Genomic DNA, 12,085 nt, shown 5'->3' on the forward strand with positions numbered 1-12,085 from the left:
GGCACACAGTGGGGAGGTTATTCACTCATCTTGGAGTATGTCCCAGAGGGGCAGTATTCATACATACTTTGGGAACAATGGAACTGGCATGCACTGTTTTCCTCCCTTGCGCCTCAGCATAAACACAGAGCCACCTGTGGGAACAAGCACAGCACCAACACTTGTTACCTAACTTATTACACCAAGCTACACACCTGCATGCTCTAGTGGAACCGTTCTTTCCATTCAGGCTGGCCTGAGTCCCAAGTGTAGCAGACCCTTCCTTTGAGAAGACCAGCCCATACCGCTACCAACACCACGCCTCCTGACCCAGGAATTTTGTGAGGCCTTGGTTTTGGTGGCAGTGGCAACAAGTCTCATTTCACAAATAGGTCAGAGCACACCTCATTAAAATTTGCCACATTCGGGCCAGGGACCAGACACTGCCCACAGCAGGCAAAGAGAGCCTCTGCAGACGACCGGCTTGAGGGATAAAGTGGCCAGGATACAACAGCAAGTACACACAGCACACGCTGGAGACACTCCCGGAAGCTCCAGGCTCTGGGGAGCAGGGGAAGCTACATGGCAGGGCACTACACACCATTACCCTCAAGAACAGAAGACATGAAAGAAGAAGACTTTCCTAACACACAGAAACAAGCACAAAGACTTAGACAAAATGAGAAGACAGAAGAATGTGTTCCAGATGAAAGAACAGGAGAAGGCCACAGCAGGAGATCTAAGCAAAACAGATCTAAGTAACATGCTGGATAGGGAATTTAAAGAAATGATCATAAAGAGACTCAGTGGACTTGAGAAGAGTAGAATACATGAATGACACCCTAACACAAGATAAAGAATAACATAGCAGAGACAAAAGTACAATGAATGAAATGAGAAACATGCTTGGTGGAAGGAACAGAAGGCTGGAAGAAGCAGAGGAATGAATTAATGACCTAGAAGACAGAGCAGTGGAGAGTAATCAGGCTGAACAAAAGAGAGAAAAAAGAATTTTGCAAAGTGAGAATAGACTTAGGGACTCAATGACTCCACCAAATGTAATAACATCCATATTATAGGAGACCCAGAAGAAAAGAGAGAAAGGGGGGCAGAAAGCTTATTTGAAGAAATAATAGCTGAAAGCTTCCCTAATCTGGGGAAGAAAAGAGACATCCAGATCCAGGAGGCAAAGAGAACCCTCATCAAAATTGACAAAAGTAGACCAACACCAAGACATGCTATAATTAAAATGGCAAAATATAGTGATAAAGAAAAAATATTAAAAGCAGCAAGACAAAAGAAGGCAGTAACTTATGAGGGAGAATCCATTAAGCTAGCCAGAGATTTTTCAGCAGACACTTTCCAAGCCAGAAGGCAGGGGCATGTGCTAAATGGGAAAAATCTTCAGATAAGATTACTCTATCTAACAAGGCTATCATTCAGCATAGGAGGGGAGATTAAGAGTTTCCCAGACAAACAAAAACTGAATGATTTCATGACCACTAAACCAGCTTGGGAAGAAATGTTAAAGCAGATTCTCTGAGTGGCAAGGAAAGACCAGAAGCGACAGTAAGAAAGTAGGAAACAGGCAGTAAAAATGAATATTTCTATTAAAAAATCAGCCAAGGAACTCACAAAATAAAAGGATATAAAATATGACACTATATACCTAAAACGTGGGGAGGACAGGAGTAAAGAATGGGTTCAAACTTAAACGACCATTAAGATAGACTACTATATGCAGAAGCTGCTATATACAAACCAAATGGTAACCACAAATCAAAAACTACTAATGAATTATACAAAGAAAAGAGAAAGAAATCCAAATGTATCACTAAAGAAAACAGCAAGCCATGAAACAGAGACTGATAAGAAAGGATCAGAGAAAATCTTCAGAAACAACCACAAAACAAGCAATAAAATGGCAAAAAATACACATCTATCAATCATTACTTTTAATGTAAATGGACTAAACACTCCTATCAAAAGATATAGGGTAACAGAATGGATTAAAAAAACAAGACCCATCTATATGCTGCCTACAAGAGACTCATTTTAGACTTAAAGCCACCTGCAGACTGAAAGTGAGGGAATGGAGAAACATCTACTATGCAAATGGATGTTAAAAGAAAGCCAGAGTAGTGGTACTTGTATCAGACAAACTAGACTTTAAAACAAAGACTGTAATGACACAAAGGACAGTATATAGTAATAAAGGAGACAATCTAACAAGGTATATGAAGATATAACAATTTATAAGTATAGGGGTGCCTGTGTGGCTCATTTGGTTAAGAGTCTGCCTTTGACTCAGGTCATGATCTCAGGGTCCTGGTATTGAGCCTAGAGCAGGGAGCTTGCTTCTCCCTCTGCCTACAGCTCTGCCTACTTGTGTTCCCCACCTCTTCTCTCTCTGTCAAAAAAATAAAGTCTTTTTTAAAAACTCTCAAAACAATTATAAATATTTACGTACCCAAAATGGGAGCACCCAAATACATAAAACAGTTAATAACAAACTTAAAGGAACTAACCTGTAGCAATAAAGACAAAAGAACACCATTTACATTAGTGGATAGATCATCTGAACACAAAACCAACAAGGAAACAATGGTTTTGAATGATGCCCTGGAACAGATGGATTTAACATATATTTAGAACATTCCATCTTGAAACAGCAGAATACACATTCTTTTCAAGTTCAGGACCAGATGGCTTCCAAATTCTGCCAAACATTTGAAGAAGAATTAATATCTATTCTTCTCAAACTATTCCAAAATATAGAAAGGGAAGGATTACTTTCCATTTCATTCTGTGAGACCAGTATTACCCTGATACCAAAACCAAATAAAGAGACCAAAAATAGAGAATTATAGATCCGTATCTCTGATGAACATAGATACTACAATCCTTAACAAAATGCTAAGAAACAGGATTCAACAGTATATTTTTAAAAATTGTTCACCATGAGCAAGTGGGATTTATTCCTGCGTTGCAAGGATGGTTCAGTATTTGCAAATCAGTCAACGTGTTACATCAAGTCCATGAGAGAAAAGAATAAAAACCGTAGGATCATTTTAGAAGACGCAGAAAAAGCATTTGCAAAGCACAACATCCATTCATGTTAAAAACCCTCAACAAAGTAAGTTTAGAGGGGACATAATATAATAAACGCTATGTATGAGAAACCTCCAAGTAACATCATCCTGAATAGGGAAAAACAGTTTTTTCCCTAAAGTTCAGGAATAAGACAGGAATGTCCACTCTCATCAGTCTCTTTTAGTCAGCATAGTACTGGAAATCCTAGCCACAGCAGTGAGGCAACAAAAAGAAATGTATCCAAATCGGCAGTGAATTAGAACTTTCAATATTTGCAGATACATTTTTGTCTCTATATGAAAAACCTGAAAGACTTTGCCAAAAAACTGCTAGAACTGATAAGCAAATTTAGTTGCAGGACACAAAATCAAACTGCAGAAATCTGTTGCAGTTTTTTTTTTTTTAAGATTTTATTTTTTTATTTGTGTGAGAGAGAGAGAGAGAGAGAGAGAGAGGTAGAGACATAGAGGGAGAAGCAGGCTCCCTGCAGGGAGCCCGATGTGGGACTGGATCCCAGGTCTCCAGGATCACACCCTGGGCTGAAGGTGGCGCTAAACCACTGAGCCACCTGGGCTGCCCTCTGTTGCAGTTTTATATGCCAATAATGAAGCAGCAAAAAGAAATTAAGAAAACAATTCCATATATAATTGCACCAAATATGATCAAATACTTCGTGATAAACCTAACCAAAGAGGTAAAGACCTTTACTCTGAAAACTATAAAATATCAATGAAAGAAATTGAAGACAACACAAAGAAATGGAAAGATACTCCAAGTTCATGGATTGGAAGAACAAATATTGTTAAAATGTCTATATTACACAAAGCATTCTACACATTTAGTGCAATCCCTATCAAAATACCAATAGCCTTTTTCACAGAACAAACAAACCTAAAATTTTGTGGAAGCACAAAACACTTTGAATAGCCAAAGCAATCTTGAAAAAGAAAAGCAAAGGTGAAGGCTTCAGAATTCCAGACTTCAGGTTATCTTATGGAGCTATAGTAAGCAAAACAGCAAAAATAGACACAAAGTTCAGTGGGACAGTATAGAATATCCAGAAGTAAACCACAACTATATGGTGAGTTAATCTTGGACAACACAGGAAAGAATATCCAATGGGACAACACGACAGATATCCAATTGCAAAAACAAATCATGTTGAGAGAACTGGACACAACATGCAGAAGAATGAAACTGGAGCACTTTCTTGCACCATATACAAAAATGAACTCAAAATGGATTAAGAACCTAAAACCATAAAAACCCCAGAAGAGAACACAGGCAGTGATTTCTTGGACATTAGCCATAGCAACATTTTTCTAGATACGTCTCCTGAGGCAAGAGAAATAAAACCAAACGTAAAATATTGGGACTAGATCAAGATAAAAAGCTTCTGCATAGTGAAGGAAACAAACAACAAAACTAAAAGGCAACATACGGAAGGGGAGATGTTTGCTAATGACCTGATTATGGGTTAATGTCCAATATATATAAAGAACTTAAAAGCTCAACACCCAAAAACCAACTTCAATTGAAAAATGGGCAGAAGACCTCCAGATGACCAATAGACACAGAAAAGATTACTCCTCATCATTTACCATCAATGAAATACAAATCAGAACTATAGTGAGCTATCCTCCTCACCTGTCAGAATGACTAAAATCAACACAAGACTCAACAGGTGTTGGCGAGGACACAGAGAAAGAGGAACGCTCATGCACTGTTGGTTAGAATTCAAACTGCAGCCACTGTGGAAAACAGTATGGAGATTACTCAAAAAGTTAAAAATAGAACTATTGTACAATCTAGTAGTAGCACCACTGGGTATTTACCCATGGAATACAAAATCACGAATTCAAAGGGATACATAGACCCCTGTGTTTATAGTAGCATTATTTATCATAGCCAAATTATGAAAGCAGTCCATAGATCAATGAATGGATAAAGAAGATGTGGCATATATATATATATATATATATATATATATATATATATATATATGGATATTATTTAGCCATAAAAAGAATGAAATCTTGCCATTTGCAATGACATGGGTGGAGGTAGTGTAATACCAAATAGGAGAAAGACACCGGATGATATCACTCCTCTGTGGAATTTAAGAAACAAAACAAATGAGCAAAGGAAAAAAAAAAAAAAAAGACAAACTAGGAAAGAGAATCTTAACAGATTGATGGTTACCAGAGTGAAGATGGGTGGGGAATGGGGGAAATACATGATGGGGGTTAAGAAATGCAGTTGTGATGAGCAACGGGTGATTAGAAGAAATAGTTTTTTTAAGACTTAATTAAGGGGCACCTGGGTGGCTCAGTCAGTTAAGCATCTGCCTTTGGCTCCTGTCATGATCCCAGGGACCTGGGATCAAGCCCCATGTCGGGCTCCCAGCTCAGCAGGGAGCCTGTTTCTCCCACTCCTGATCTCCCTGCTTATATATGCTCGTTCTCTCTGTCAAGTAAATAAAATCTTTAAAAAATTATCATGTGTCCTCAAAAACAAAAGTTCACATCAGCAGAATAGTAAACAAAACATTATCCCTGCTTCTTGGAACAATCAAAAGAATCAAGTCTAAGAAAAACAGCTTGTGTGTTCTATGCAGTTTTATTGTAATATTACTTGATGTGAAGGTATGTCTAATTTTTACGGGTACCAATATTCTTTTGGAGGCCAAATGGAATTGAAAATGTAATAGGATATGCTTATTTCAAAAAATGTTTTGGGATGCCTGGGTGGCTCAGTGGTTGAGCATCTGTCTTTGGCTCAGGGAGTGATCCTGGGATTGAGTCCCACATCGGGTTCCCTGTGAGGACCTGCTTCTTCCTCTGCCTGTGTTTCTGGCGCTCTCTCTCTCTCTCTGTCTCATGAATAAATAAATTTTTTTAAAAATGAAAAAAAAGAAAAAAATATTTCTTTTTTTTTAATTTTTATTTATTTATGATAGTCACACACAGAGAGAGAAAGAGAGGCAGAGACACAGGCAGAGGGAGAAGCAGGCTCCATGCACCAGGAGCCCGACGTGGGATTCGATCCCGGGTCTCCAGGATCGCGCCCTGGGCCAAAGGCAGGCGCCAAACCGCTGCGCCACCCAGGGATCCCGAAAAAAATATTTCAATGAAAAAAAAGAACATACAGGAAGTTCATCATATCAATTTGAAAATTTTAATTTTTTAGAGAATTAATTTAGTTTTGTGCTAGTGGCTAAAGAGTAGTCCAAAGTGGTGGCATAAATTCAGGGATATGTATTTACTCATATCTATATACCATTGGCATAAACATTTTACAATTAGTAACATAAGCCAGCATTTAATGAGTATTCACTGTGTACTGCTGTGAGGTGCTATATATTAAATGAAGACTTAGCTGTTTTTATCATTAGTTCATAGAGACATCTTCACCTGGTGGCACTAATAAATGGCAGGACAGATTTGACCCAAGGCTGTTTCTAGAGCTCATGTTATTAAATACTGCCCTGTTTTTCTTCTTCTTCTTTATTTTTTTTTTTAAGATTTATTTATTTATTTACCAGAGACACAGAAAGAGAGAGAGAGAGAGAGAGGCAGAGGGAGAAGCAGGCTCCATGAAGGGAACCTGATGCAGAACTCGATCCTGGGTCTCCAGGATCACGCCCTGGGCCGAAGGCGGCGCTAAACTGCTAAGCCACCCAGGCTGCCCACTGTTTTTCTTCTATATAATAGAAATTTTTAAATTGTAGTTCTTAAACCCAGTATTTGAGCTATTGTAGGAGTTACATAATTTCTCTTTTTCACTAATGAAGAATCTCTATAGAAAATCTGTTTACCTTGTGTCCTAGTTAATGACAGCATGTTTGCTAATAAAAGTGTATTACATTATTTAAATACCAATTCATTTAGGAATCCCTTCAGTTTCCAACAACAGAAGACATCAGAAAAACATACACACAAAATAAGAATATTTATTATCTTATATAATAGGAGGTCTGGAGGAAGGGCACTTCTAGGAATAAATGGTTAATTTAACTGCTCAATAGCATCATCCCTAGTTCAGCTTCTCTGTGATTCCCTTGGTCTTTCTTAAGAGCTTGCCATCCTATCATGACAGAAGAACCGGGAGAGTTCAGAATCTCCATGTAATTAATAAAGCCTAGAGTCAGAAAGTTCCCAGTCTTGGATCCTTTTAAAAAGCAAAGAAAATCTTCCCAGGAACCCTCTACCCGAAGCAAACCTTTCTTCATTTCTTACTGGCCAGAAGTGCATCATATGTGCATGAATGAACCAAACCTTTGGCAAGAGAGTAAAACTCTTGACTAGATCAGATCCTGTATGCAAGGAGGAAGAATGGTGGCAGGTTCTTGTATGGGTAGGTGTCCAATAGTTTCTGCATATAAAGTTTATTTTCCTGGTACTCGTTAGGGACAGGGTAATTACTTTTACTGTCTTTATAACATTTATAACTTTAAAATTTTATATTTATATTTTAGATTTAATAACAATCTATAAGCAATATTGGAAGACATTTATTAGTGTTTTGTAGTATTAAATAGAAGTCTACTTTATTGTAACCTTTATAAAACTGTTGTTTATTATGCTCATTGCTCAGTTAAAATTTTGCTTTTAGTAGACTAACAAAATTTGTATCCCACCTGACTAAATTTGTAGTAAGATTCTACCATAGAATATACTCTATAGACAAAACTATACTATTAAATTTATTCCTGTATTTTTAAAAGTCCATTTGTAGAGACAATACACTAGTGTGTATTCTGAAATATTCCTAGTAAAATTTTATTTAGGCACTCACTGATGTACATTCAGAGTATTGTGGTAATTTGCTGGAAGAAAAGGTAGCAAAATGACATGTTATTCTTGAAATGTGACTGATTTGGGAGTACTATGTCTACTACTAATGGAATCAGGATTTTTTAACTTCTTCACATTGTTGGAAATATTCTCTAGAGTACCCATCTGGTAATAACTGATACTTTTCAACTCTTTTATGTGGGCTTTGGTTTTCTTCACCATAAAGTAAAGTTTTCATTTGTCATAGGATCTGAAGAAAGAATCTGCTTTCTTTGGGGATGATAATGTAATAGCATGGGTCTTTGAATTACCTTACATAGGTAAAATCCTGGCTCTGTAACTTAATTAGCTGCGTGATCTTGGGCATAATACTTAACTTTCTAAACCTCAGTTTCCCTATCAGTAAAATAACAGTAATGATAGTACTTACATCAGATGTTATTGGGAGGATTAAATGACATAATTAGGGTAAAGCATTTGGCTCTGTTAAATTATAGTTGTGCTAAGTGAATGTTTACTTTTATTAACCAAAAAAGTTGTTTTTACTGTTATTATTAATTATATAATTATTAAAAACAGTGCATTTGCTCTTTAATGCCATTTATACATTTGTCTTACTTGTAACCTAGTCTTACAAAAGCACATGATGGGCAATGTTACAGATAAATTAAATTTTAGTATGTATTATTAGTGCTTGAATGAGTCAAAGTACACCTACTTTTTCTTTAATAGTCCAGAAGAAAAGATTAGACAATTAGAGAAAAAAGTAAATGAACTGGTAGAAGAAAGCTGTATTGCCAACAGTTGCGGAGACTTAAAATTGGTAAGTTCATGAACTTAAAGGATTCAAGATGAAGTATGTGTATATGTATGTGTCTGCTTTTATATATGCACAAATATAAGCACATGTGCAGGTTTTCTCCTATCCAGAAGTAGAGCAAAACTTTCATAAGCTGAAATGGCATCAAGCAATTATCGTGAATTTATATTGAAACATTTTTGAGCATTCTAGACTCCAAAACTAATCTCTCTTAGGCCTTTCTGATATCTTACGGCACATCTTGCCAAAGGATGCACAGAATAAATCTAGATAAAGCACAGATGCTCACAGACACTTCAGAGCTCTCATGGCTTGATGGTGAGATGCCATGTGTGGCAGGGCTACTCTCACTGCTGGGAGTGTGCACTGCCTCTATAAGGGTTTGTTACAAAACAGATGCTGCACACTATTTCACTTCTTGCATTTTTTTCATGAAAGCAAAAATTCTTTTCAGATTTCTTTCAGTTAGCAAAAATAGGTGCTAATACAGGTCTTTTGTTAAAAGCAGTGTTATGTGAACTTTCAAAAAGTGGGGGATACCTGAATAAACATGTTTCTTTTGCTGTTGATAGGCCTTAGAGTTTTCACTGAAGTAGTTTTTTTTTTTGAAAACATAGGCAGCTATTTCATAAAAACTGTCATGTCAAAATAGTGGACCGATTTTGTAATTTTTGACATCAGTCATTTCAATAGGAAAACAAATGGTGGTGGATCAGTTGATTAAATTTTGCAGCCTGATAGACTGTCAAATTAGACTGAGCCTGCTGAAAGGCATAGCTACCATGATTCACATGCAGTACTAATGGTTGTTTTCTGATTTAAGCCTCATTACCCTAAAATATTTTTTCTTAAGTAAACTGCAAAATCATGGTTTGCTTTTTGGGACTCCAACTCTAGTTTTTCATACTCTGTTTTTTTTTTTTTTTAAGATTTTATTTATTTATTCATGAGACAGAGAAACAACCCAGGACTTCAAGATCACGCCCTGAGTAGAAGGCAGATACTCAACCACTGAGCCACCCAGGCATCCCTCATGCTTTTTTATTTTTAATTAAATATTTTCTCTTAATTTGCTTTGTTCTCATTACTTTGTCATCCGTATAAATGTAATTTCTGTGACTTAGTTATCATGTTAATGAATGCCATCAGAAAGAATTGCTCAGTATAAAAGCTACTTTTATTGCTCATAGAACTGATATGTTTTTTATCTAGCACTAAAAAAAAAAAAAAAAGAATCCCATGTCAAATCTGTCTATGGTTAGTCCCTTGGTGGAAATCGACAAAATGTTCTTGGCATTCTGAGTAGGATCTATAAGACCCAAACTAAGCATCTATTGTAATATTGGATAGCAGTTATCCTTTGACTTTCTGTGTTTTGAACATCCCAGAAACCAAACAGATACATCTAAATTTCTGTCATGAGTTGGAATTAAAATACCCAAAGGCTCAGGGCTGGATGGGGGAAAAAAGTTGGGAGAGTCAAATCTAAATAGTGGTGGAAGGTCTGATAATAAGGAAACTTGACTTGGGGCTAATATACTCTCCATCTTATCACTTATACTTGCTCTTCTTTCTGAGGAGCAGGGGACAGAATGCATGACATTTTTATAATAGTTAGCTCTACTTTAAATAAATATTCTGGGTCCTTTTGTTTTTAAGAGTTTATTGTAAGAGTATAGCAGGGCATCCTGGGAATCTAAGAAAGTGTAATGCATCCAACCAAGCTTCATGCAGGTATCTCCCAAATACATAAAATGCTTATAATGAATGATTAAAGGAATTTACAAAGCATAAACTTGATTTCAGGCCTTAGAAAAGGCAAAAGATGCAGGAAGAAAAGAGAGGATCTTGGTGAGACAACGAGAACAAGTTACAACTCCAGAAAATATCAATTTGGATTTAACTTACTCAGTAAGTATGAAATACCTGTTGAGTAAAATTATTTTGGCTAGGATTTGTAGATTCCAAAAGGTTTTTTTCCTTTTTTCTTTCTTTCTTTCTGTTTTAAATCTTACTGGACCTTAGGTACTCAGATTAATATTAACAGATTAATAGTAATTAATAGATTTTGAAGTTCATGAGGCACTCTTTGTTTTGTGCAAAGATTTTTATTTTTTAATTTAATTAGTTTTTAATAATTTAGCAAGAACCCGCAAGCTCGCCACCCGGTGACTCTATTTCTGGAAGACTGCTAATATTTATGCTCTATTTTTAGTGTGGTTACTTTAATGAGATTCTAATGTGGACTTTTGGTTTGTGTTTTTTAAGAACTTACAACTAGGTAAATAATACAGTGCTCTGCAAGGGTAGTGAAAAAAATAAAAGCTAATTTCTTACAGAATTTTTTTAACTCTGAAAAGACACTTTCTTGATGTTTATACCACTCTGTTAAAAGCGTGTATTTTTAGTGGGAAAAGTGTTCATCTACCAAACAAATGGAAAAAAAAAAGCATTTGAAGCTTTGAATAGGAAGTTTTAGATGTTCACTCTTGGTACTAATTATCTTTAAGTACCATGAAATCTTTAGATTAGGGAATAGTTTCTAATGATCTTTATTTTACTTGTAGGAAGATAAATTTCTATACCTTAGTGACTTAAATTATAATTTTACATGCAAAGAAATACTTTTTACAGTTTTGCATATAATGAAGTACACAAATGAAGGCTTAAGATATTTCCACATAGGGATCCCTGGGTGGCGCAGCGGTTTGGCGCCTGCCTTTGGCCCAGGGCGCGATCCTGGAGACCCGGGATCGAATCCCACGTCAGGCTCCCGGTGCATGGAGCCTGCTTCTCCCTCTGCCTGTGTCTCTGCCTCTCTCTCTCTCTCTCTCTCTGTGTGACTATCGTAAATAAATTTAAAAAAAAAATTAAAAAAAAAAAGATATTTCCACATAATACTTAATTTTTATTTACAAAGAAAATTTGGTCCACTATCTCACTCTTTTTATTACTGGCAACATTAATAATACAAGTTTATTCTTTTAGGTCTTCCTGAGATTAATGGATGGCAAATACTAACTAAATTAGAAAGAATGCTTAGAAAATTAAGGTACAGTTTAGAGGATAGCTATACTTAATGTACTGGTTCGTTTCTTTTTTTTTTTTTTTAATTTTATTTATTTATTCATGAGAGACAGAGATAGAGAGAGAGGCAGAGACACAGGCAGAGAGAGAAGCAGGCTCCATACAGGGAGCCTGATGTCGGACTCAATCCCGAGACTCCAGGATCATGCCCCGGGCTGAATGCAGGCACTAAATTGCTGAGCCACCCAGGGATCCCCATATTCTGGTTCATTCTGAATGTGAGATACTTCTCTGCATGCTTTGCTTTCTAATTGGTTGGGTATCTTGATGTAGGCATCTAAATTTGTTATAGGATGTTAATCTTGAAAAG

At 36.4% G+C, this 12,085-nt stretch overlaps 1 protein-coding gene across 3 annotated transcripts in view; it reads left to right on the forward strand.

Moving 5' to 3' along the window:
• The window catches only part of IFT88 (intraflagellar transport 88), a 135,651-nt gene that overhangs the window by 26,449 nt on the left and 97,117 nt on the right, over positions 1–12,085 (forward strand). For all 3 annotated transcript variants that reach the window (XM_055317336.1, XM_055317335.1, XM_055317334.1), the window contains exons 8-9: positions 8,601–8,691; positions 10,495–10,599. In XM_055317336.1, coding sequence (XP_055173311.1) covers positions 8,601–8,691; positions 10,495–10,599 — 196 coding nt within the window. The remainder of the gene's footprint in view (positions 1–8,600; positions 8,692–10,494; positions 10,600–12,085) is intronic.

Source organism: Nyctereutes procyonoides, unplaced genomic scaffold (genome assembly GCF_905146905.1).
Source record: "Nyctereutes procyonoides isolate TBG_1078 unplaced genomic scaffold, NYPRO_anot_genome, whole genome shotgun sequence".
Lineage (NCBI taxonomy): Eukaryota > Metazoa > Chordata > Mammalia > Carnivora > Canidae > Nyctereutes > Nyctereutes procyonoides.